At 45.0% G+C, this 24,517-nt stretch overlaps 1 protein-coding gene across 2 annotated transcripts; it reads left to right on the forward strand.

Annotated features, from left to right (window-relative positions):
* The first annotated feature begins 64 nt into the window (after nucleotides 1–64).
* On the forward strand, nucleotides 65–24,517 carry LOC8035798 (TIMELESS-interacting protein). Of its 2 annotated transcripts, XM_040208126.3 has the most exons (7): nucleotides 121–303; nucleotides 5,661–5,803; nucleotides 6,811–6,886; nucleotides 10,427–10,549; nucleotides 22,699–22,902; nucleotides 23,157–23,309; nucleotides 23,361–24,517. In XM_040208126.3, the coding sequence occupies exons 1-7, from the start codon at nucleotides 262–264 to the stop codon at nucleotides 23,676–23,678; spliced, it is 1,059 nt and encodes a 352-aa protein (XP_040064060.1). In that variant the 5' UTR covers nucleotides 121–261; the 3' UTR covers nucleotides 23,679–24,517. The 2 variants fall into 2 exon arrangements, with proteins under 2 accessions (XP_040064059.1, XP_040064060.1); XM_040208125.3 differs by having other exon boundaries at nucleotides 65–303; nucleotides 23,157–24,517.

The raw sequence follows: 24,517 nt of genomic DNA on the forward strand, positions 1-24,517 counted from the left end.
TTGGATATCGTTGCGCACATCTACCGGCTCGTTTCGCATTTCGTCTTTCGTCTAGTTTTGATTTGATCCAATCCGTTGATCCAGAAGGATCCAAAGCAAGTCAACAAGTCTGCGCGCGAAAGTAGCGAAAGGAAGGCGGGCTCGGTAGCAAGACTCATCGCCTCGGAAAATTCAGCGCGAAAGCTGCTTGACTGCAGCGTACAGTACTGTAGCTGAGCGGACTCTTACAAGGTCCTAGATTCGAGCCCAAAGAGACGAAGTATGGACGACGACGACATTGAGATGGTCTACCCCGAGGCTGTGGTAAGGCTGATTGGGAGCGATCTTGCTCGATAGCTGCATTCGCGGTTTCGGCGTTGTGCCAAGCAGAAAACTTCGTTTCACGCGCGCTCGCGCGTGCACCGACTTTTGACGCCCATCACATCGCGTGCACTTGGCTCTTGCCAGGTCCTATTAGCCGTTTGAGGCATCACAGACCTACCTACGTCTTTGGTCCTGTCGCATTCTGTGGTAACTTGACCCTACAGGGTACCAGTATACTTGTCCCAATTTAGCCTTAGGCAAGGCTAAATTGGGACAGTCCTTCCCTGCATGCTTCAGTGACCTCCAACGTTCGCTCTGCTAAAGTGGAAACAGGTGGGAGGAGCTTCCCTTGAACTTTTAACCTGTCGCCAACTACAGGTGTTATTGGTGTGATCGATTAAATGAAGAGTGAATATGTGCATAAAAGTGGGTGCAACTACTATGCACACAGCTGTCACTGTTACTTCCTTGCACAACATGTCGGAAAGCTGCGGATTTTTTAGAGACCACAATTCGGAGAGGGATTGATGAATACTGCACAACCATAAATCCATATCAAAATTATGTCTTCGTCCCTAATATTAGTTCCCGAATAATATTCCTCCATCAACTGTGTCAATTGAAACTAGGAGCTTTGTTCATGACACCATGATTCGTTGGCGGATGACCGGCGCAAACTTCGAGAGACAACTGCGGCTGAAACTGAACAAGGGGTAGAGTACAAAAAAGGAAAAAGAAAAAATGTATAAATGCGGAACACCTATCTAAATGTGTATATGTGCTACCGTAATAAAAAAGAAGTTGTATGAAAAGTAACATGGGAAGTAATAGATTACTTTAGAGTAATTTTTCGATTACTTTTTTGAGACTAATTGTAATGATAATTGGTTACTTTTTAGAGTGAAGTAATTGTAATTGTAATTGGTCACTTCTTTTCAGTAACGTGTACAAGTCTGCGTGATCCTGCTCTTTTACAATCAGATTTAGATAAAATATCCAGTTGGTGTCGGACGTGGGAATTAAGTCTCAGTGCTGACAAGTGTGTCCACGTCACTTTCGGGGAAAAACGCGATAGCATCTTATCGTGTTATTCTATTATCGACATTTACATAGAAACATGCATGTCGTCATTTTATCAAGCGGTCTTTCTTTTAATGCTCATATAACACAATCTGTTCAAAAGGCTGGTGGAATGTTAAATTTTATTAACAGAAATCTATGCGGTGCTTCAAAAGAGCTAGAAGAAACTGCTTACTGTTGCTTGGTAAGACTGATGCTTGAATATGCGTGTGTTCTGTGGGACCCACAGAACATACGCATATTTAGGCATCACATATTTATGTGTACCTTGCCATTAAAGTAGAAAAAATTCAAAACCGTGCTACAAGGCTTGTATCGGGAAAGTACAATTGAACATCCAGTGGGACAGAAATTGAATGTAAGATCGGTTGGGAACTATTAAATTTAAAGAGAAAGAAATTTTGTCTAAAGTTTTTATTTTCTATTTTTAGTAACTTAACTAGAATTGATAAATATAAATATCTTTAATTATCTATTTTTCAACCAGAATAGATCATTGTAACAAGATCAAAGAAATATTTTGCCGAACTGATTATAAAAAAGACTCATTTTTCCCTCATACAATAACGGATTGGAATTCATTGCCTGCATCAGCATTTACTACAGATGACGTAGGATATTTTTTTCAGTATCCTAAATTTTTAACATTCAAGAGTTTAAAAACAAATACCTCCGACTTGCGTAACAATATCAACATTTACCAGCATTTTTGCATATATTCAAGAGTTTGTGTGTGTTCTTTTATTTAACGGTATTTATTGTATGTTTGCCATTGTATTTATGTTTGTGATTACATGTTTATCTTGTGTTTCCCTGCTTTCCCTGTTTCCCTTTGGCGCTGCAGGTTGTTTCTGTAAATAATAAATAGACAACTCTGGAGTAATGGTGTTCAACAACGAAAAGAGGGAACCCCTGAAAATACAAGAGGGCGATATAGACTATGCAGAAAAATACAAATATCTTGAAGTATGGCTTAATGAGGGAAGGAAATACTTGGAGGAAAATTACAGGAATATATTTAGGAAAGGGGAAAGAAATTCAGGCATAAAGAAACTTGACGCCTTTTGGAATCATAATATATACGAAGTGGTCAGGGGTGTATGGAAAGGAGTAACGGTGCCAAGACTGTCTTTTGGCAACAGGCTACTGTGTGTGATTGGAAATTCCACAAAGAAGCATGGGCAGGTTAGCACTGGGAGTGCATGGGAACACACCAAATGAGGGAGTTCAGGGGCAGAGCCGTATATGTAGAGAGTTTGGCCATTCGTTGGGAAGTATACGAGACAAATGAGGAGGCGCCATTGGCCGAAAGCGGGCTGGGCGTGTTCCAGGGCGTCTTCAGAAATTCGAATGTGACCAACCAGAAGCCGGAAATAATACTCTGGCGGTGGTCACGAGAAACAAACCTGATAACTGCATTAGAGGAACTCTCGATGACTGAAAATATGGTACACGTGATTTTCAATCATGCTCATCCAAAATGACGGTGGAAGAGTGTGACTAGCGGAACGATCGACATAATCCGTACGCCAAGTGCCGAGAATCTGCCGTCCGAGCGGTCACACTCTGTCCGAGCAAAACAGAGTTAAGCGGCGCATTCGTTTCTTACATCTTTCTGCATGATCATGATCAAAACAATACGTGCACCCTATTTTCAACCACAAAGAGTTGCTACACTTCAATCTTGCGCGCTTATTAAAACCATTTACGAACATAGACCTTTGATCAGAACTGTTTCTCGCTACGACCACTAGGGGATTCTTTTCGGCTTCTGGTTGGTCAAGAGAGCATGCCAAGCCCTCTTTCCGAGTCTGGTGCACGCCCTGGCTCTGCCCGCGCCTCCCATTGACCAAACTCTCTACATATACGGCTCTGTACAGGGGGACATGGGCTGGTCGTCCTTTGAGAGTAGGGAGGCAATTAGTAAATTGAAATTTGAAGTAAGTTTAACTGAAATGGATGATACCCGGTGGGCATGGAAAGTGGTCACGTATTTATACCTGAAATGTTTAAATGCAAAATGGACAAGCCGAAGCTGAACGCCAACATTTAGATATGTGCACACTAGTGGTGGGGCTGAGCAATCAAGTTCAGTGAAAAAGAGAGTGGAAGGGGCAGAAAGAAAAATGTGGTAAGGAATAATGCAAGAAAAATCAGCTTTAACAAGGTACAGGCCACAAAAACAGGAAAGGAAAAGGTGCTTGATAATTCACATGGAAGTTCTTTGCTGTTCAAAGCGAGAACGGGAGCGCAAGACAAATCGGGCTAAATTTCAATAGTCAATGTGTGCCACAGTGAGAGTGAGAGGCTAGAGCATTTGGTTGTGAAGTGTACAGGCTTTGCCCTCCCTGAAGGGGTAACGGATCTGGTGGGGGCACTGGGTTTTGCTGACAAGGATGGAAGAATGGAGGAGAAAAGGATTACGGTCACATGGAGGAGGTTAGAAGATTAGTGGAAATTGTCCAGGGAAAATTGATTGAAGTACTATAACTAACTAGCACAGGCTGGGGACAGGGGGGACAGAGGAAAATTGGGACTCTCTCCCACGTGGCTCCGGCCCAAAGCCTCAACCCTGTCTCCCAGTGGGCCTGACGTTGAGGTAATGCCGACTATGTTTGACCAGAGGAAAATTGGCCACTCCCTCGCTGGGGGGAGGAGGCCCGATTTCCCAAAGGCCATCTTGGTGATGTCCCATGCTGCCTGGTAATATTTTTGGTTCTAGGCTAGGTGGCGCAAGCTACTGCCCGTTATAAAGGGTATAGCCATTAGCATCCATCCAGCAGCAGACAGGGGTTCACTGTTTGGGCTGTAGGATTTGTTTCCAAGTGATGTCATCAAATAAATGCTTTGGAAGCTGTTCATTTTCATTCATACACTCATTCGGTGTTTTCCATATTTAATTTTGCATCGTCATATTTTAGTTGTGGTATCATGAAGATTCCGGTCATTCCGGTCATGCTTTTAACTTTCAGCTGTATGCGCTTCCTGCCGTTTACATACCCAATTTTCTAGATTATGGTCTGTACTTGTTGTATATGCTTATGTTATGCCTTTTTACCCACCCTCTCCGTAATGCTTTGGCCTTGAGAGTAAGTAAATAAATGCAGTCCGCAAAAACATATTTTGGTAAAAAAAAAAAAAAGTTTTTTTATAAATAGTTTGCATCTTCTGCATAGTCCACACCTAGCGCATATTCTGTGTGTTCTCTCACACAGCGCACCTAAAAATTCCGTGCTTTTTTAATGCACACAATGCTTGTATCTTACCAAAATCAATATTAACATAATTTGTCGATCCTAAAATCCATCACATCACATCCTAGTGGACAATCTTGAAAAAGAGTAACAACAAATCCTAGTCTGCACCGCATACAAAATGTAAACTTTTGAAATTTTGACCGTCTATGATTTGCCTCAAAATTAGTTCTACGAATTAATAGACACACCTAAACTAGTAACCCAAATTGCATATCAAAATAATTTCTTTTTACAAAGTTATTTAATTTTTAAGTTTGGTCTGAGAGGCTGAGAGGCTCTACTGGCAACACTGAAAACGTGACAAGAAATGGTGTAATTTAAATCAAATTTGAGCAGTACGGCTTTTTTCCGACAAGTTAGAACAAGTTTGGCGGTGTAAAACAAACACCAGCAAAATGAAAAAAAAAAAGAACTCGTAAAATACTGTGTTTTCTAGGTTGTCTGCTTGACTTGCAAGTACTACGTGTGACGTCACACAATATCACCTAGAAGACAAGGCCTGTGCACCCCACTAAAAAGTGTGGAAAAATTTGAATGGCGGTTTTGGCGTAGCATTTATTGGCCCTTTTCTCAATGGCTATTTTGCATTTAGAAATAATCAGCAGCATGCCGGGAAGAGAAAAGCCTAGGTATTTTGAAAACATGTCTAGCTTGGGCAGCGCGTAACACCGCCAAAGCTCTCCTTTAAACGTGCATGGTCTACAGACTCTAGTCCGGAAAGTATGGTATTGATGTGAACCGTAAGGGACCAGTGCCTCGTCAGGCTTGTTAGTCTTTTGTACCGGCCCTTTTGGGGTGAAATCGCCTGATTGGAAATCAACTGTTCCCAACTCGGATTCAATGGGGACCTATTGGGGTGCAACGGGGACCACTTGGAGGACCAACTGGGACCAGTTAGGGATCGGTCTTATCTTACCTTTCCCGGTTCGACTCTTTTAGACCCTCCAAAAGAAAACAAAATTCCCGTCTGCCTTTGACTCGCAACGTCTTTCTGGGCATCACCACATGGACGCCTTGCAGGAGGAGGAGGAGGGAGCTGTCGCGGCCGGAGGCGAGGGTTCGGACGACCAGGGTGGCCAAGAGGCCGAGGAAGCGGGAACGGCGGGTGCCAAGAAGGTCAAGAACGTCGTCCGCAGGCCGCAGCCAAAGCTGAACGTGGACAGGTGATGACCTCGGCCACGCCGGATGCCGTCGAAACACCGACTCGCTACAAACGACGCCCTGGCTAAGACGGCCGCTCGAGGGAATGCACTGCAGGCTCATCTTCTTTAGCAGGGCGAAAGAATTTGCTCTGCTAAAGTGAAACGAGTGGAGTGGGAGAAGCTTTTCTTGCTTTTCTTAACCGGCAACAGACTATAGCGTGTGAGGGAAGCATCTCGTCAAATAGAGTCTCGGATGCTCGCAGGCCCCTGGGCTCAGCAAACTTTAGTTTTCACAGTGTTAACCAAGGTGCCATTTCTAGCTGGCCGGCTCTGGCCTGCCTTTGCCCCCTTACTCTGGGGGACTGCACTAATCGGCAGGAAAGACGGAAACAGATGCCTATGTACCTCTCCTCGGCCCAGGAGGGTACCCCGGGGTAAATTATTGGGACTGTTTATTTGATTAAGTAAAAAACAAGCGAGTTGGTAACAGTTTTCAGCATGAAGAAGGTAACACAGATAGGGGTTCGGACAACAGTGACTTCCAAGGTCGGTTGCTTAGGTCAGGTTAGGTTAGGAAGTCATTGTTATCCGTCCCCTTCTCTGTGTTACCTTCCTCATGTTGGATAGGGTTTATTTGATTTAAATCGAAATAATTTGGTTTAAATTAACGTTGCTTGAAAAAAGTAATTCTTTATCACTAGACATATTTTTAAACATTGTAGATTATTTATCACTTCGTCCAATCACGTAAAACAATGCGGAATAAAGAATTACTGTAAATTTAAATTTTTAAAGTGCAATTTATTTTACAAACTTTATTGATGTAAACCCCACCACTTAGAACAAAATCAGCTTTTTCTTTTTTTTTTTTTGGTAAAAAGCTTTATTTGATTTCTTTTGTATGTTCTGATTTGCTTGCAATAGAACATTGATTTTCTTGTTTTTGTTTCCTTCACATTTTAATTTGCTCGCAGAGACCCAAAGCTAAAGCTCTCCCACCCCTGACTGTGGAAAACTCAACTTTGCAGACTCACGAGTGCAAAGGGGCTTCCTGTGCTCATCGAGATGACCAAAACCACCAAGTTTAAGGGGAAGGGCCATGAGGTGAGTGGCGGGTTTGTACGTCCCAGTAAAAGTGAAACATTACTTTCGGAATGGACGTTTTGCTGAATTACCCGAGCACCAAAGAGAATGCCAGGAACGTAGGTAAATGCACTGCACATGCTGGCGTCTGCAGCGGTAACCCTTTGAGATCAAAACTCTAGAACAAATGGCACTTCGCATGTGTGTTTCTCAATGCCCTATTTTTGTTATTTCTTTTTAATCTTTTATACAGGGGATGTGTTCAGCGTTTGTATCTACATTCTCAGCTTTCTCTTTGGTGCTTGGGTAATTTAGTGAAAGGATTATTCATCATCATCTTGAAAACCCTAGACTTGAGGACAGAAATGTGGACAGCACACAGCTGTGTGTTGTCCCCTTTTTTTTCCCCAAGTCGGGTTTTCGAGATGTAAGTTCACCAGCTCGCCTGTATGTTTTCTGTTATTTCTACGGAGTATTAATGTTTATGTTTCAGTCCAACGCACCCTTCGGTAGTAGCTGTCCTTGAAGCAGTACCACAAACTACTACGCAGTCGTGCAGTTAAACCTCAATGGTTGGTAGAATTCGCAACTTGCTTTTTTATGCTGAAATTTTGGTAAATTAAAATTTGGCGCTTGTCATGCAGAAAAGATTTCTGAAGAAGCCGGCTTCTGGCTTTACACTGCATAACGCTATAAGTGGAGACACTGCACTGGCGCATCGCATTTCACTTCGGAAAGGTATTGGTGGCGCATGCAAACTATAGGGGCTCTTCTTTAGCGCTGTCATCATCATCGTTTGTGACATAGTGGGTAGGGAACACGGCAAAACCTGTTTCACATATTATGTTTATTTCATAAAGTGATATTTCTGGTAGAACATTTGATCGAAGGTTGAAGACTGACACGATAGCCGTGCTAAGCAAGTACTTTTTGTGATAAAGCATCGAAGCTCCGGGATGTTAATTGTTAGAACGGAATGAACGGTTTTGTAGACTGTAAAAGGATGTAATGAAAACTTTGAGAAATAATTTGATACAAGAGGGGCTATATTCGCGTCCGCTTTCGTTCCTGTCGTAGTTGAATCTGTCTCTTTGTCTCCTTCAATTCCTGTTGCTCGTGTTTCTCGCGTCTTCCTTCTCTCTCACTCCCACGCCGGGGAGCCGGCATCGGGGGTCAAAGTCGACTTGGTTGGATTCCGCTCGCATCATCCGGTCAAGGCGAGGGAGGCTCTCCTTACGCGTCTTGGCCGCTAGCATATTCGCTTACATAATGCACCATTCAATATCCTAGTACTAAAGTGTCGGATAATGAAAATAGAATGTCCAGCATTTCACCCCAGTAGTACAACTCCTGCCACGGTGAATAGGGTGCAATTCGAATGATATGAAACTGACGAAGGATGGGTCATCAATTTGAAAGTGGGCATGCCAAACTCGAGAATGTCTCAGGTGCATAGCAAACACTTCATTCACTACTCACTCACTACATTATCACTTCAATGAAAGCTGCTTCGCTTACCCTCTTGGTCCTACTGTGTTCTGCAAATGTTTGTCTCATTAATTCCAAATTGGTTCCTTTCTGCATTTTCTAAAGTTGTAAGCAAACGTTTTCCCAAAACAACTGGTGGTGACTGGCTCTCAGAGTCGTTTCAACTGAACTTGCCCGATTATTTGCTCTTATTCCCGATCAACACGAAATGTGCAAAACTATTTCCGCAATCAAAACCTTGAAGATCTAGTAGTAAGTCGGTTACATTTCCCAAGAAATGAGTTATATACCTGACCATTAGGACCACCTGTGTGTTTGTTTATGCAAACCCAAAGAATTGTGCAAAATGTGCGGTGCACTTCTCAGCAAGAGATTTTTGAATTTATAATCAATTAGTAACTTATAACCTGCCACCCTAGCTATGGGGTTTATTAATGCGAAAGCATTAACTGTCTCATGGAGCGAGCTGACGTCATCAGTCTGAAGCGCGAACACGGCAGATAGTTTCCTTCGGTTCCATCGGCTGGCGTGCGTCGACGGGACTCCCATTGGCCGCTGTGCTCGTCAGTTTCCACGACCGCTCACCCCATGGCGCTGCGTGTCCATCAGTGCAGAGCGTCCAAGGTTACAAGAGAGCACACGCGCCGACCGGCGACGAAAAGTATGCGGCAGACAGAAAAGGGAGCGGAAGAGCGGCTTGCATGCTTTCGCATTCACAACTTATAATGAATGCTTAGGTGTACCTCAATTTTTTTCTCGTGAAATTCGGAGTGTTTTTTGGAGTTTATTTTTTACCGAAAATTTGGAGTTTATGGGAGTTTATGATAGATTCCAGATCCTCAGACATTCAGAGTTTGTTTTTTTATGTGTGTTTGATTGCAGATAAAAAAAACAAATATTATCCGGACACAAACCTGTCCTAAATTCATAAGAACTCACCTGCATCAGATGATATTTTTTGAGCTAGCTGGATTGGGCATTTGCCCCATTGCCATGGATAACACTAACTGTCCTTTCAGACGAGTGTTGCTTTAATAAATTTTAATACTTCAAAATTAGTGAAATATTTGGCCTAGTAGTCTTTGTAAAGCTTGTTTCCATTCCATTTCACTGCTCGAATCTGCGGCTGTGCGGGGTGGACTAGTTCTTTAGCTGCCCCCCTTCCCCTATGATCATAGCTTCCACTGCAAGAAAACACAGCCCCGCCTTCTAAGAACTCCAAACTGAAATCCAGAACGGCGTCTTTTGACGTGACCCAGAATCACCATTATGGTCCTGGACAAAACTTGGTGAGATGAAAGGCGAACCCCTTTTTGTCAATAGTCCGAGATCTTGGAGAAAAATGGAGGGTCCTTGCCTCAGGACCACTGACCCTGTGCCCTAATCAAGCTTATTCGTAGAATACCGCAAATTTTCTTTTTTCGCTATTGTGACATTGTGACACTCGCATTCCCTCATCTTTTTTGCCAGGACTTCTGAGGCCAATTGCCGAAATTGCGACGTCCAGCACTGCGACCACTTTAAAGGGACACTAAACCACTTTCAGCGATAGTCTATCTGTGGTCCTAAAATCATCCTAAAGCATCCCAAAAAGGCATTTTAATCTGTGCGTTCATCGTTTCGCGTATCGTGGGACTCGCGGGGACGGCGTGGGACCTCTATTTCAGAACTGTCGTTCGCGGTACCGGCGAATTCTGTCTACCTTTAAAAGAGAAAAGAACCAAACATCACATTCATGCGTGGTTGATTTCTCTATTAAAATTTATCTTTGAGACCGATTGTAATAGAGAAATCAGCCACAGATAAATGCAATGTTTGGTTCTTAGGATGCTTAGAGCCCATATATGACCATGAATAGACTATCGCAGAAAGTGGTTTTGTGCCCATTTAAATGCAAGGCTGGTATAGGACGCTAAAGACACAAGTCAGGAGATGCATTCCAGACATCATATTATCTGGGGGCTCTGTCCTGCTCGCGGCTTTGTCCTTGCTGCAACGCAAAGCCGCGAGCAAGCGGCTTTGCGCTGCCGTCCGCCCGTGTAATTGGATGTCGATGCCGTCTGCCCGTTGCAGCTGGAAGACCTGGACACCATTCTGGGAGTGCTGGACCACTGGGCTCACAGGACCTTTCCCCGCTTCCACTCGGAGTTCTTCTACCAGCGCCTAGAAAGCCTGGGGAAGAAGCGGCAGTTACAGGTGAGACTGCTCCTATCAAGGGCTGTCGAAACATTACACAACAGATGTCATGCAAAGTAAAATAAAATGTGCATGCTTCTCAAAAAGAGTGAAAGTTGCGGCATGCGCATACATTTTCAGCGAGGACGTGAACCGTGCAAACCACATGACTTTCCACCTCGCCTTTCGCTGCCGTCTCTTTACCTTTCTTGTTTTCGGGAGATTGAGGACCAACAGCAACAAGAGGTTTTGACAACAACCAACAGAGCGTGTGAGTGGCTGTCTGAACCACCGTGACGAGTGCGCTCCAAGCCTCTGTTCAAAGACGTAAGTGGAAGGTAGCTTTCTCCCCCGGCAGGAAAACCGTCCCAAAGTAGACCAGAATCCCCAGAACCAGTGCCCCCTCTGAGGCGTTTTCACATGGCATCTGTCCACCATTTTGTAGTGTAAAAGTGAGAAAATGTTTTCTTTATTGGATGAAAAAAAAAGGTGCAATGAAACATAAGCTTTTGTGCACTACCAGTTTGAGGGCATCATGTTAATTTTCGGAATGCTCACCTTTAGAGCTCGCCTTTAGAGTGCACTGGAAGGCTCATGACAACAAGATGTTGGACGCAATTGCGTCAGTGTAAACGCCCCATAGCTCGGTCTCCTCGCCAATAACCCCTCGGAGAATCTCCTACACCTTGGGTGTTGGTGCTTGGTGAGCGGTGTCGCCACGGACCCCGGCCACATGCCACCAGCAGGGGACACCTGCATTAGTGGGTGTTTGGTGAGGGGCGTCACCATGAATGCCGAGCCATGCGGGTTCAACAACCCATGACTGGATGTGTGTGGCTTAGCCTGTGTTTGGGGAAAAATGGGATCCTAATGGTTGAGTCGAGTCCGGAGTTTGTTTGGAGTGGACTCTTGGGGGCCCCCAGGGCGAGGCAATATACTACCATGCACTCCGGCTTCTGGATCCCATAGACAGTTTTCTTTCTTCGTCTGACGAGAATGATTCAGTCAGTCACCTTTTCTATCCTCTTCTTCCTTTCACTTTTGTCTACACCTCTTTCTCCTCTCTTCCTTCCTTTTTTACCTTCTTAGGCGGGAAAGGCCAACCTTGGTTGGAAACAGGTCCTCTACCTGCAACCACACTTAGGTGTCGTGCCTCGGCAGCTCTGGTAGGGTAATTGTATTAGCCAAGCCATGCTTGCTGTGGCACATCACCTGCCTCCTTGTTGGGCTCCGTGGTGGGCGGCGTACCCGGGCAGCGAATCTTCCTCCCGTCTTTTATGGGTCCTAAACTACAACCTCCCGGTCGACCTATGAAAAGAGGTTGCACCGAAGTCATTGAAATTGCCACAAAGTCTCCTGATCTGTTCAAATTTCCGAAGTTTTTTGTTTTACACTCTGAGGGGAAAAAGCCACTTGCCAAACTTTCCCCCTTTTTAGTCTCCAAAGTACACGAAAGTGTTGTCGGCACAAACTTCAGTGCCAAATAAGATGGCATCAGGCAACCCTCTCGTTGAGAAAAACACAAAGAAGCAGGGTGAAGCACTACTGGCCCTGAACACCATTTCAGACTATAAAGGCCCATTCACACACTTGCAACCGAGTACGACCGAGAGAGACAAGATCTGTTCAAACCTTTTAAAATTTCTTAGAACGGGAGAACACGCTGGCACCATCTATGCGGTGACCCTGGAACTGCATTTCACCGGAGCGAAGATTTTGCGGAATTTCCAAAGTCAAATGTGCGTAATACCTATGAGAAAGGCTCGTTTATAACGTTCACAATTTTTCGAGACAAGGAAAGGGTAATGTGCGAGAGAAATAGAAAATATGCCGGACTGCCAAGTTTACACTGCTGCCCAATAGATGGAGCCAGTGTGTCCTCTCGTCGTTAAGAGATATTAGGTTCCAAGGCACTCCATTCTAAGAGGTCGCATGTGTGTGAATAGGCTTTAAGGTGAGTGTGACTCCTTACCGAAAGTGGAACGCTGTCCAAGGGGTCACCTCTGAAGATGACTTACTACTTGACACAACAGATCCAGAGCTAGTTGAGGATCTCTCTATCCAGAGAGTTGTTGCAGGGCGATGCATCATCATGTACTGTGACGGTGAACAACGCAAAACAAGCAATGTTATCTTGACCTTTGACTCAACGACTCTTCCAACTTCTGCCAAGAGAAGTTACCCTCAGTGCCGTGTCCGGCCCTATGTGCTGATCCCTTGGCAGTGCTTTAAGTGCCAGTGGTTCGGTCTTGGGTCGTGGAGCTGTCAGAAAGCCGGCACTTATGCTAAGTGCTGTGGGATTCTTTACGGAGATCCCTCCACTAATAATCGCCGCCCGATCGGTATGCGCTCCGCCTGTCACCCAAGGAGTGATATAACAACGAGAAGACAGCGAATGGGTTTACTCTACCTCTCGGTTGCCCGTCGTCGAGAACCGGCAGTCCAGGCCCGCTGACCCTTGTTGTCGCCCGTCGATCAGAGCTCACAGTCGGAGTTTGTGTCCAGGCCTGCGGATCGCCTTTCCCACGCCAGCGCTGTGTAGGCTGGCTGTCTCGGGCTATCAATGCCCGAGTCTCGCTGTGGAACCACCCCGGGATCGTCGTAGCCCAGGTCATATGGCCAGGGCTCGCCGTTTCCACCGGTCCAGACTTCGAACCTCGCTGGTGGACCACTCCGGGGTTCGCCATGGGCCAGGCCAGGCAGCCCGGCTCCGACGTTCTTGTCCAGCTCCATCCTCGCTCAGCTCGCACTGTCTCGCGACAGCTCATGACTTCTCCGCCGACCGCCTGTCACGTGCCCTCTGCCTCGTCTTTCACCCTCGGCTCCCACAGTGCTCCGGTAAAGAGGATGTTGCTGACACTTGCGACGATGATCCAAAATGTGCAAACTGTGTCAGTCGCTACCCAGCCTATTCCCGCACCTGTCCGCCATGAAAGCAAGAAAAGGAAATCCTTACTCTGAAGACCAATGAAAATATTTCCTACCTTGAGGCAACAAAACGCTTTTCTTTCCCATCAAAAGGCCAATATGTCGAGGTTGCACGTAGAGGACCTGCATGGCCAGTATAATGGCATCGACAGAAACCAGATGTCTCCAGGCGACCTGCGGGGCCCTTCAACGTCCCCACCAAAACCTACGGAGACGGTGCCAGCGGCACCGTGTGCTGAGCCCAGGGGGTGCTGGCCTGCCAGCATCCACCCCGGAACAGGCGATGACTCCCTCTGCCTCTTTGCTTCCTCAAGGCCGGAACCAGTCAGCCCGAACCTCTGCCCCAAGGAACCCCTGTCAGCCGTCAATGCAGTCAGCCCCTAAAGGCCAGCTGACGGCGTCACGGGAAGAGCCCATGGACATGAGTAGACTCTGATCCGACGAGGAGGTTCTCCTCTCGGAATCGGAGTCCTCTCTTTCTGCCCCTACTTACTCTAGTTAAAGACAGCATTAAAAAATTAGTTTTAAATTGTAGTATTGTTTTAGTGTGCAGCTCTTAAGCGCCCATTTCTACGTTTTGCAACGTCGCTGTCGCTGCCCTGCTAAATTTAGCGGGAAATCGAATTGGTGTTGTGATGTCAATTTTCCCACTAAATCTAGTGGAGAAACTGAATTTGTTCATGGGTGATGTGACACGAAGTCATGTGACGTCATGAAAAGTGCTTCAGCTTCCCTTTAAGGGGATGGTGAACCGAAATTTGGATTTCAGAAAACAATGCAGGAGCGGTAGGCAGGAGGCTACAATCCATACAACACCACACACAAGGCGATATCTCGAACGGACGGCCGTATTTTTGGAAAAAGAGGTCGAGATTGAACAAGGCCGACGAGGTGCGTGACGTGAACATATCTCGTTTCCGCATCTTTTCGCTTCGCGCCCTCAAGGCGGCAAGGCAAAGAAGACGCGAGGCTATTTCCTCTCCTTCTCGACTTTTTTCGGAGAAACAACGTCAACATACCTGTCAAATGCACCTCCTTTTTTTAAAACAATACAATCATCCAACCGACATATCGCTGTACGAGTGATGTTTTGGTGTTCGTAGCATCCCGTTGCATGCTTCTGCCGTCATGTTTTGTGCAATCCAGATCTCAGTTCAGCATCCCCTTATAGGCCGACGACAAGACTCGAGATTCTGCAAGGCAGAAGATCCACCTCACCATGAGGGAGGAGAAACAGGCAGTGGCGGACAGGGTAGAAGGAGGAAGCAAAAGAAAAGTCGAAAGCGTGAATTGGTTGCCGGTCTTTATAGGGACACTGACAGGGTATTTATGCTTGCCAAGGTTTTTAGTTGTACATGACATATGAGAGCCCAACTACCCAGAACACAATTTGCGGCTCGAAATTCGGTTTCTTTCCGCCCGAAAACCGCCGATCAAGAACTGGCCGGTTCGAGTCTCGCTCACTCTGTTTTCCGTGGTCACGGGTCGTTTTCTAAGGTTTCGACGCGACCACCAAATTTAATCAAAGTCGTTGATCACTGAAGGCACACACTCACTAGTAAAAATAGAAAAAAAATATAAAACCCATTTTTTGTGGCTTCTAAAAAGCTGCAAATACGTTGATTGAAAAAAAAAAAAAGTTTCACAGAGAACCGGAAGCATTCTGTGCATACGTCGTTTTGCGTATCATGGGAAAAACGGGGACGGCGATGTCAGCGAACGACGGGCGTGGGACCTCTACTTCAGAACTGTTGCTCGCAGTACCGGCAAATTCTGTCTGCCTTAAAAAGAGAAATTTGGGACTGATCAAAAGAATTGGTATTCATCCCATACTACATGCTCGACCACCACGAATCGGCAGCAAACTTTCCAACTTGCAGTTTACCAGCTGCATTCCCAGTAGCTCAGTGAAAAGACATCCGCTTCACACGCGGCTGGACCTGGTTCAATCCCCAGTGAATGCATACCTTTTTTTTTTTTTCAAACATTTTGCAATGTTTACATTTCTTTTTTTTACAATTATCACTGAAGAAACAAACGAAAAAATAGCAAACAAATGTTGTGGGCGAAACGTCGCTGAACTAGAACTAAATGGCATGGGATTTCCTTTTTGACACCCGCAAACTCAATGTAATCACTTTCCACAAAATGCAAGGAGCATATAAATCGGGTAGCGCCCGCTTTCCGAGGACCCCTAAATGTTCTACAGGAATTGCAGCCAGCCATTGGTCCCGATCCCGTTGATCTTTCGGAAATTCTGTCGCACAATGCCACTTTTTTTCGGACGCGGGACATGTGAGCGGGCTCTTCACGCAACATCTTGGGTGTATTCTTTTCGGAGCCGATCACAGAAATTCACCACGGGCACTCACTACTCATCTCCAACTCCTCAATGTACGAAACAACTCATCTTGAAGTACAGAACAGTGAGCGGAACAAACATAACTGCAAAGGGATCGCACGGCAAACAGTTTCCGCTACCCCGCCACGCATGTCGTCTGCTACGCAGAGGGAAAGAAAAAAAAGCACACGGTTAGGTGTAGCCACGTGACTTCTGCCACTCACTCTCTCCTCTCCACTTCTCCGACCTCTGTGCATGGGTTTCGGTTTCGGTTTCAAGCAGTTGCATCTTTTGGTTTTATTAAAAATATATGCTACTCTGTTGCAAAATTTTAATTGGGTAATCCTCCGACACCATAATAAAGCGCCTGCCAAAAAAAAAAAAAAATATATATATATATATATATATATATATATATATATATATATATATATATATATATATTTTGGGGGGGTGTCAGTGTCCCTTTAAGGGGCAAGAACTGCTTCTAGAGCTTTTTTATAGCTTGTGATCCAATTCAAATGAGGTTTACATAGCATATCTCCCTTCACAATCTGATTACAAATATGTAGTTGGTTTTGATTTAGCCTGATTAGTTTTGCTAATACTAAAAGTTTCATTTGCAAAAATTGTGGGATAGATGAAGACAAATTGAAATACTGAAATCACAAAATAAACATATCTCAAGAAACTGAAAGGTCTGTGGAATCTACAAAGGTATAAAAGAAAACTCGAGAAAGATTTATAGTTTTTTATGACACTTGAATTTTCCAGCATCAAAATGATTTATTACAGAAAGTTTAAAAAAGGCATATAAAAAAAATATGATGCCATATTTAACATATTTATTTATTTATTTATTTATTCATTCCCTCAGGGCCCGAAGGCATTATAGAGGGGAGTGGACACACACATCTAATTGCACACAAAGACAAACAGTAATTAGGCGGGTAAGCATAAAAATCCAAAAACAGAACATTGTTAAAACAAAAAAACACTGTCAACCAAAATCCAAAAAATATTCGCAAAGTGCAGCTTTGAATCCGGCATTCTCGGCTATGCTGGCAACAGGTGCGGGAAGGCGATTCCAGTCCAGTGATGTCATGGGTATGAAAGACTGATGAAAGCTTGAGGTGCGACACTGAGGGATGCCAACTTTATTTTCATGGTCGAAACGTGATGAGACGTATGATGGTTGTGTTAACAGATGCTGACGAAGATTTGCATTGTGGTGGTAAATTTTATGAAATAAACATAGACGAGATATTTTTCTACGTAGGGAGAGGTCAGACAAGTTTAGGGTAGTTTTCATTGCTGTTACGCTAGATGTGCGATGATAGTTATGCAGTATGAAACGAACAGAACGGTTTTGAGCAGCTTCTAATGATAATGCAAGCGTTATACCGGGGTCCCAGATAGCGGAAGAATACTCAAGTTTGCTGCGGACCAATGATTTGTAAAGTAGTAGTTTTAAGGACAGCGGGGCAAGAGAGAAGTTCCTTTTTAGAAAGCCCAACATGCGGTTAGCGTTTTTAATCATATACTCAATATGAATGTTCCATGAGAGGTTGTTAGTGATATGAACACCAAGATATTTAAATGAGGACACGGATTCCAGCTCAACAGTTCTTATATGGTACGAGGGACAGGTGTTATTTTGACGTGATACTCTCATGGATTTGCACTTGTTAATATTGAGTTCCATTTGCCATTTATCACACCAACGAGAAATATTGTCAAGGTCAGACTGGAGTGCAAGAACGTCAAAATCGTTAGTTACTTCAGAATAGATGACACAATCGTCTGCGAAGAGACCAACTGAGGATGAGATATGCGAAGGAAGGTCATTGATATATATTAAAAACAAAAGAGGGCCGAGTACTGAACCCTGGGGGACACCAGAAGTCACAGGAGAGGGGTGCGAGTTAATGCCATTAACATGAACAAATTGAGAACGGTTAGTTAAAAAGGCGTTGATCCAAGTCAAAACATGAGAGTCAATGTTCAGCTTACTGAGTTTATACAAAAGGAGCCTATGTGAAACCTTGTCAAATGCCTTAGAGAGATCTAAAAAAATGCAGTCAACCTGAGATGAACGATCGAGGCAAGCGTGAAGGTTATGCGTAAGTGTTAATAGCTGAGTTTCGCATGAGAACAGTTTTCTAAAGCCATGTTGAGCAGGAGAAAAGAATGTATGGGAATTAAGAAAATTAACGAGATGCGAATAGATTATGTGCTCTAAAATTTTGCAAGGGACACTTGTTAAGGAAATTGGGCGATAATTACTTGGGCTGGATTTGTCACCACCTTTATGGATAGGAATCACCTTCCCCACCCTCCAGTCCTCGGGAAGGCTTCCGAGTTCGAGTGATTGCCGAAATAGCTTTGTTAAGATAATAGAGGAATACATAGTAGTGTTTTTGAGAAACTTCGAGTTAATATTATCAATTCCACACGATGACGATAGTTTAAGGTTGGCGATGACTTTCACTATACCGGCACATTCTATATCAATGGAATTCATAGCACAAATATTGTATTCATAAACATCCGGATAGGAATTAGTGGTTACATTCGAAAATGATTTTGTGAATAATTCGTTTAGCACAGCTGCACACTCATTCGCCGCTATCGTCTCATCATCCTCGTTGTTCAGCACTACGTCAAGCCTCTCAGAAGGGTTTACGACGTTCCAAAATTGTTGAGGGTTGTTGCGCAACATAGTGGGTAGGGTACATTCGAAGAAACTGCGCTTGGCTTCGGCAATAGACGTCTTATACACTGCTGCAGCAGAATAATATGCTGCCCAACGATGCTCTGCATTGGGAAACACGGATAACTTTGCAGCACGAAACATTCTTTTTTTCCTATTTGAGAGCCTTCTGAGCGTCTGGTTGAACCATGGGGAGTGAGTGTAATTACGTACAGTTCGTACAGGTATATATCTATTTGTAAGGGAGGCAACTTTTTCTTTGAACAACATCCAATTATCCTCAACCGAACGCTCAGAAAAATTACGCAGATAATCGCTTAAAAAAGTACCCAATTCATGATTAATAGCTCCAAAATCCGCTCGGGCATAGTCAGATATCCGTTTTACTTGCACTGGAGAGCGACACACCGGAACAACAAAATCAAAGTGGAGCAATGAATGATCACTGAGACCAGGTAGGTACGTGAGAGACGATATAAGCTCGCGTGACGTCGTCAGCACGAGGTCCAGCACCGTGGCCGAAGAACAAGTAACCCGAGTAGGCTGCGCAACAACCTGAGTGAAGTTAAAATCGGCGCACAGATTTATGAAGTCATTGGATTCTGTGGAAAACGTACTTAAACAGGGGCCGTCGTTTGACCACGTAATGTTCGGATAATTAAAGTCTCCTAACAGTAAGACTGGGACGTCAGGGAAACGGATTGTGACAGCATTTACGACGTCATGAAGGTCAGACACATATATGTATATCTTATTAAATACCATGCACATACACCTACCAGAGAAAAAATGAATTCAGAAGATTGGATACATGCAAATGAAGATATTGCTTTCATTAAATTGCAAAGTGTGTAAATTGTTTATTCTGATATATTAGCAAAAAAGCATGCATAGACTTATTTTACTTTGTTTTCAAGTCAGTGTTTAAAGATAAGAGAGATTTCACAAGAAATACTTTGGGATGAGATAAATGCCTATCAATCTTCAAGAACACAATTTCAAACATGTGTTGTTGTTTTTTTTTACTTTTTACCTTGGAGAGCAGTGTCTCTTTCTAAGTGTCGGTCTTCAAGGTATTTGTCAATTTCTTAATATCCCCTTTATGAGGTTGCCTTGCTTAAAGGGGCCCTGCAACGACTTTTTACTGGTTTTACTAGCGCACTGAACGTAGTAACTTGGTGAAACTTTTCTTTTCTCGAATTTTGCTTTATTTGAAAAGTTATAGGCAAATTAAAATTACAGAAACAAAAAAAAAATAACCTCCTTCATGACGTCCTTGTCCTGGCTTGATTGTTTGTGAACTAGAGGAGGGGTAATGAGCTCAGCAAGCACTCACGGCTGCCACACTGTGTCGATGGCTCGAGAGGGCGCCACTAAAGCTTGTGCTGGATAGGCTGGATAAAGTGGGCGGCCGGGCGGTTTGCATTGCATTTGCTGCACGACTGAACACTAATTCGGCATGACACTTCATTGGCCGCAAACGACAGCAAACGCTGGGTAAAGATCACTTCATGCTGCCAAACCGCAAGCCAAACCTGCTCGCCAAAGGCCTTCGGAACCGGTCGGATCCTCGAGCCCATACGACCGCAGCACCGCCGCATACTTCCGGGACCTTTCTATGCCCGCCGCTCGTCGGCACCTGATCCCACTACCCCTTTCTAGTATGCACCGCATTTTCCACCGCTTGGTGGTGGGTATGTCGACGGGTCATTTCTTGTTTCCATACTTTATAGACTGCATTTGTTTCTTTTCTGATCTAAAATACTAAACAAAAACTACTTTCAAAAATAATTGAAACGGGTCGTGCCACTTATATTTTGTATTTCGACTAAGAAAAGGCTTTTAGCGGCTCTGACCAGTCATAAGGCCAGGACCAATGACGTCACAATCTACGCGCGTTCGGTACCATGGGGCACCCTCGTAGGTGGAGGAGGTTTCCGCGTCGTCCGGTTAAAATACGACGCACTGATATTTAGTTACTCTCTCCGTGCCTGGTGGGTTGCCCGAACCACAAGAGATGTGGAAACCGCAAAAAAGGTAGACGCTTAAATCGGATTGCAGGGGCCCTTTAAGAACACCGATAGGATTGCTCCTTGGGATACTTTGCCGGTTTTCTGTGACTGGTCACTCAGAAAATACAATAAGAGGGTGACCTCACAACAAACCCTCCAGCAGAAGTTTCTCTTTCTGCAACAAAAATATACAGACTACTGGGAGAGTTTTGTACAGATAGGTCCAAGTCGCTGTCTTTTGTAGGATGTGCTCTGTATTCTACTTCATACAGGAAAGCCATACAAGTTGACTGTAGTGCAAGCATTTTTACTGCAGAGCTTTATGGTATGTTATCTGTGCAACATACACTTGACAACAATATAACGAAGCTCTTATTTTTGTTGATTCACAAGGTGCCTTACTGGCTGTGTCTTCTCCAATACCTAAAAAGAACCTTCTTGCACAACATCTGCATGTTCAAATCAATAGGGCCCTCCGATGTGGTCAGGATACTTGCTGAGTGCCGAGTCGCATTGGAATTGTGGGCAACGAATGAAGAGGCGTATAAAATTGTCTGTATCTGCTCGAGACTCATTAATGACTTAACCGTTTTTAGTTTTGGGGAATTTCTGACCCCCAACTGTTGCCTTCAAAATCAAGTTTCTAGCCACAAACAGAATGGGAGCAAAATTTTAAATAAATGTAGTGCTGTCACCTTTTGGCAGAGCCTCAAACTAAGCTTGAGCAAGCCTGGTTCATCCAAAACGGTTGAGTGCATGAACTGGGAAAGCAGACAAGCTCTGAACGGTTTGGGGACAGCTCCACAATGATGAGCTAGGCTCACCCAAAACAGTTAAGGGGTTAATAAAGGATCTTAAACCACTTTTGAAGAAATCTATTTTTCATGCATGGCAGCTAGAATGGGATAAAGAGAGCAACAACAAACTCCATATTTTCAAGAATGTTCGAGGATTTGGGCAGGAAACGTCGCACAAAGGTTCTCCTGTGCCGTCTGAGAATAGGTCATTCGCACCTGACAGTTCAGTATCTGCTTCATGATGAAATGTTACACCAGGGGTCTCAAACTCGTGACTCGCTGGCCCACAGGCAATCCACTGCAAGCCCTTGTTCCCATGCCTGGAGGCTGGAAATAGCATGCGCTATAATGATCTTATGTTGCCGATTTATTTCCGCTCGAAACATAGCTCTGCTTTTATAACGTAATTACATAGTTGCTATTCTGTTTTCATTTGCCTTGTCTCTCCTTTTAATTTTGGCTTCCACAATTTTCGTCATGTTAGTCGCCTGTACTGCAATTTCGCTTTTAGGCTGCAAACGCGACCACTTCGCTCAAGGACACACATCGGCTGCACAAACTCTCGCTCAGCAGAGGAACTGCCAAAGATAAAGCTAAGAACTTGAGATTTTCGCCTTCACATAAAATTGGCATTCAACTACAAGTATTTTTTTAGACTGCTGCTACCAAGAATCCTCAGGAAACCAAAAACTGTCATATAAAGAGATTTCCTCCTTTTTCAAGAAATGTTGCGCTTAAATAATTCCCGAGTTAATTGGTGAACAGAAACGACAGTGGGCTTGCTCTCGTAGGAGCGGTACCATTTTAATCCTTGCTATCACATCAGGCAAGGGCCAAAAAGTAGTCATATAAACAAATCAAACATGAAGATGTCAATGACCAAACAATGAGTTTACAAAAAGACCAAAAAAAAAAGGGCGTAAGGTTCATCCTCGCAATTCCCCGCCTTTTCGTAGGATGGCCCTCGACTTTTCGGGGGTGGGCCTTCCGGCCCCTGCACTCAAATGAGTTTGAGACCCCTGGGTTACACTATGTGACCATTCCAGAGAGCTTTTGACCATTTTACACATTTTATGGCATTGTACATGTGATCATCTACTACGTCAATCACATTTGCCGGAACTTTTGAGAGGTCACCTCCCATTTCACCCCTATTTTTTTGCTTTACGATGAACCTCTAGTTACGTTCAACCGTGCTTCATACTTTCTTAAACAAACTGGATATTTACACCAGTTATAACTTTGCAGTCTTGGATTAGTTCTTGTTTTACCTAGCATGCTCTAAATACGCTTAGCTTAATGCACAATAGCCTTCATTGCCGCTGTGCCACTGAACCCCTAATCATCGTCCTCCTCGCCAACAACGGTGTCTTGGCTAGGTGTACCTGCGGAGGCTGCGCTTGGGTCTGGAGGACGGAGTCCCCCTGGTGGAGACTGCGCAAGATGCAGACGACGCCGCTCCCGAGGAGGTCCGAGAGGACCCCTTCTCCTCGCTGCTGGACGGCCCCCGGGACTCGGCAGCAGACGACGGCGAGACGGAACGGCCGCCCTCGCCCCAGTTTCCGGTACACACCTCCACGAGTGTGAGTGTTGCTCTTGTCCGACCACCTTGGAACGTTGTTTTGTCCTTGTTTGTTCGTTTTGTGTCCAGAAACGGCTGCTTTACAGTCGGACTATCTCCCAGCAGTGACATTTACGGCTCTCTCGATTGACGACCGAAGAACTCTTTCTGGTCTGGAAATAGGACGCTAAACAAGTCAGCTGGAGACGCGTTCCAGGCACCATAATCTTGGTGATCACAGTTGCCAGTCATTTGAAGCTTTATCTGAAATTGCAGGAAACCTCCCAGGAGCCAACCCCAGAGGTGCCCCAGGAGGTGCTTCGAGCCATCGAGGAGAAGCGGCGGCTGGCCCTGGAGAAGCGCCGGCAGCGGCTGAGTCAGTTGCAGGGGTCCTCTACCAGCCAAGCCGATCCAAGCCAGACCAGTGGGAGCCAAAACAGTTTGAACCACAACGGCCTCGGCCAGAGCCAAGCCGATCCAAGCCAGAGCAGTCCGAACCACAACGGCCTCGGCCAGACTGATCCTGCCGTGCTTAGTCGAGCCGACACGAGTCAACCCGAATTTGCGCAAGCTGCAGAGAGTCAAGCTGGCTTCGGGCGAGCCAGTTGGGATTGTGCCGACGCCACGCAAGCCGACCCGAGCCTGGCATATTTGGGTAGAGTCGCCCCAGACGAAGACAGTCCCTGTCATGCTGGTTCGAGTCGATTTGGCTCAGTTCAGGCCGATCCCGATCGAGCCATTGGAGGCAGTCCAGACGGGGCTTGTGCAAGCTGGTCAGACCCATCTCTCTCCTGTTGACACGTGGCATTTTTAGCCCAATCTGTGTTGAGGCTGTGTTGGAACATTGTGCAAGAGAGCTTTGACGGGCTTCTCAATTATGCCTCTTTTGAATACGTACCTGCCCTTGAAAATCTAAGAATGCTGCATGCGAAAGACATCGTCAAAGGTGTAACCCTAGAAGTATTGCAGGTTCCACTCTAGTGTCGTTCGAAGCGTAGGGTCCGACAAAGGAACTGAAACCTCATTTTTCGGCCCACATTAATAACTCATGCATCGCAAGAATTTAGGACTGTGAATGTGACGTTAGCAGTGGGGACAGTGAAATTATAGTGAGTTTTAGAATAGCATATGCAAAGAAATAGCGTCTTTGCCCTGCACCAGTCCAAAGCTCGGTTTGGGCTAGGCACATGCATGGTTGCGATGACACTATTCCTATGCATACACTATTCCAAAACTCGTGTTTGAGGAAATGGCATTACGAAGATAAAACTAGGTAGACCTTTTGCAAAGCATGCGGGAAAGGAACTGGCTCCGAGAGCCGGCTCCACACAACGGAGGCGATGGAAAATATGCAGACGAGCGGGCAAGGGCAGGACACACACTGCGCTGCCCTCTCTCCAGTGTCGTGTCGTGGATGCTGCAGGGCAAGGAGCTTACGAGATATTCACATAATAGACCTTGTACAAATTTGCCCGCCATCTGTCGGATGCGTCACCAACCTTCCTTCCGACGCCATCTTTGTTGCAAACAACTAAGTGCTGTGGCACTTTGCGTCGTATAAAAGCGGTGTGCAGTAACCGCACAACCCACGTGTTCCACTGCCTAACCTGTAAGGAAATAAAATTAAAAACAACCGA

The sequence above is a fragment of the Ixodes scapularis genome, unplaced genomic scaffold (genome assembly GCF_016920785.2).
Source record: "Ixodes scapularis isolate PalLabHiFi unplaced genomic scaffold, ASM1692078v2 PGA_scaffold11__112_contigs__length_91849675, whole genome shotgun sequence".
NCBI classification, from domain to species: domain Eukaryota; kingdom Metazoa; phylum Arthropoda; class Arachnida; order Ixodida; family Ixodidae; genus Ixodes; species Ixodes scapularis.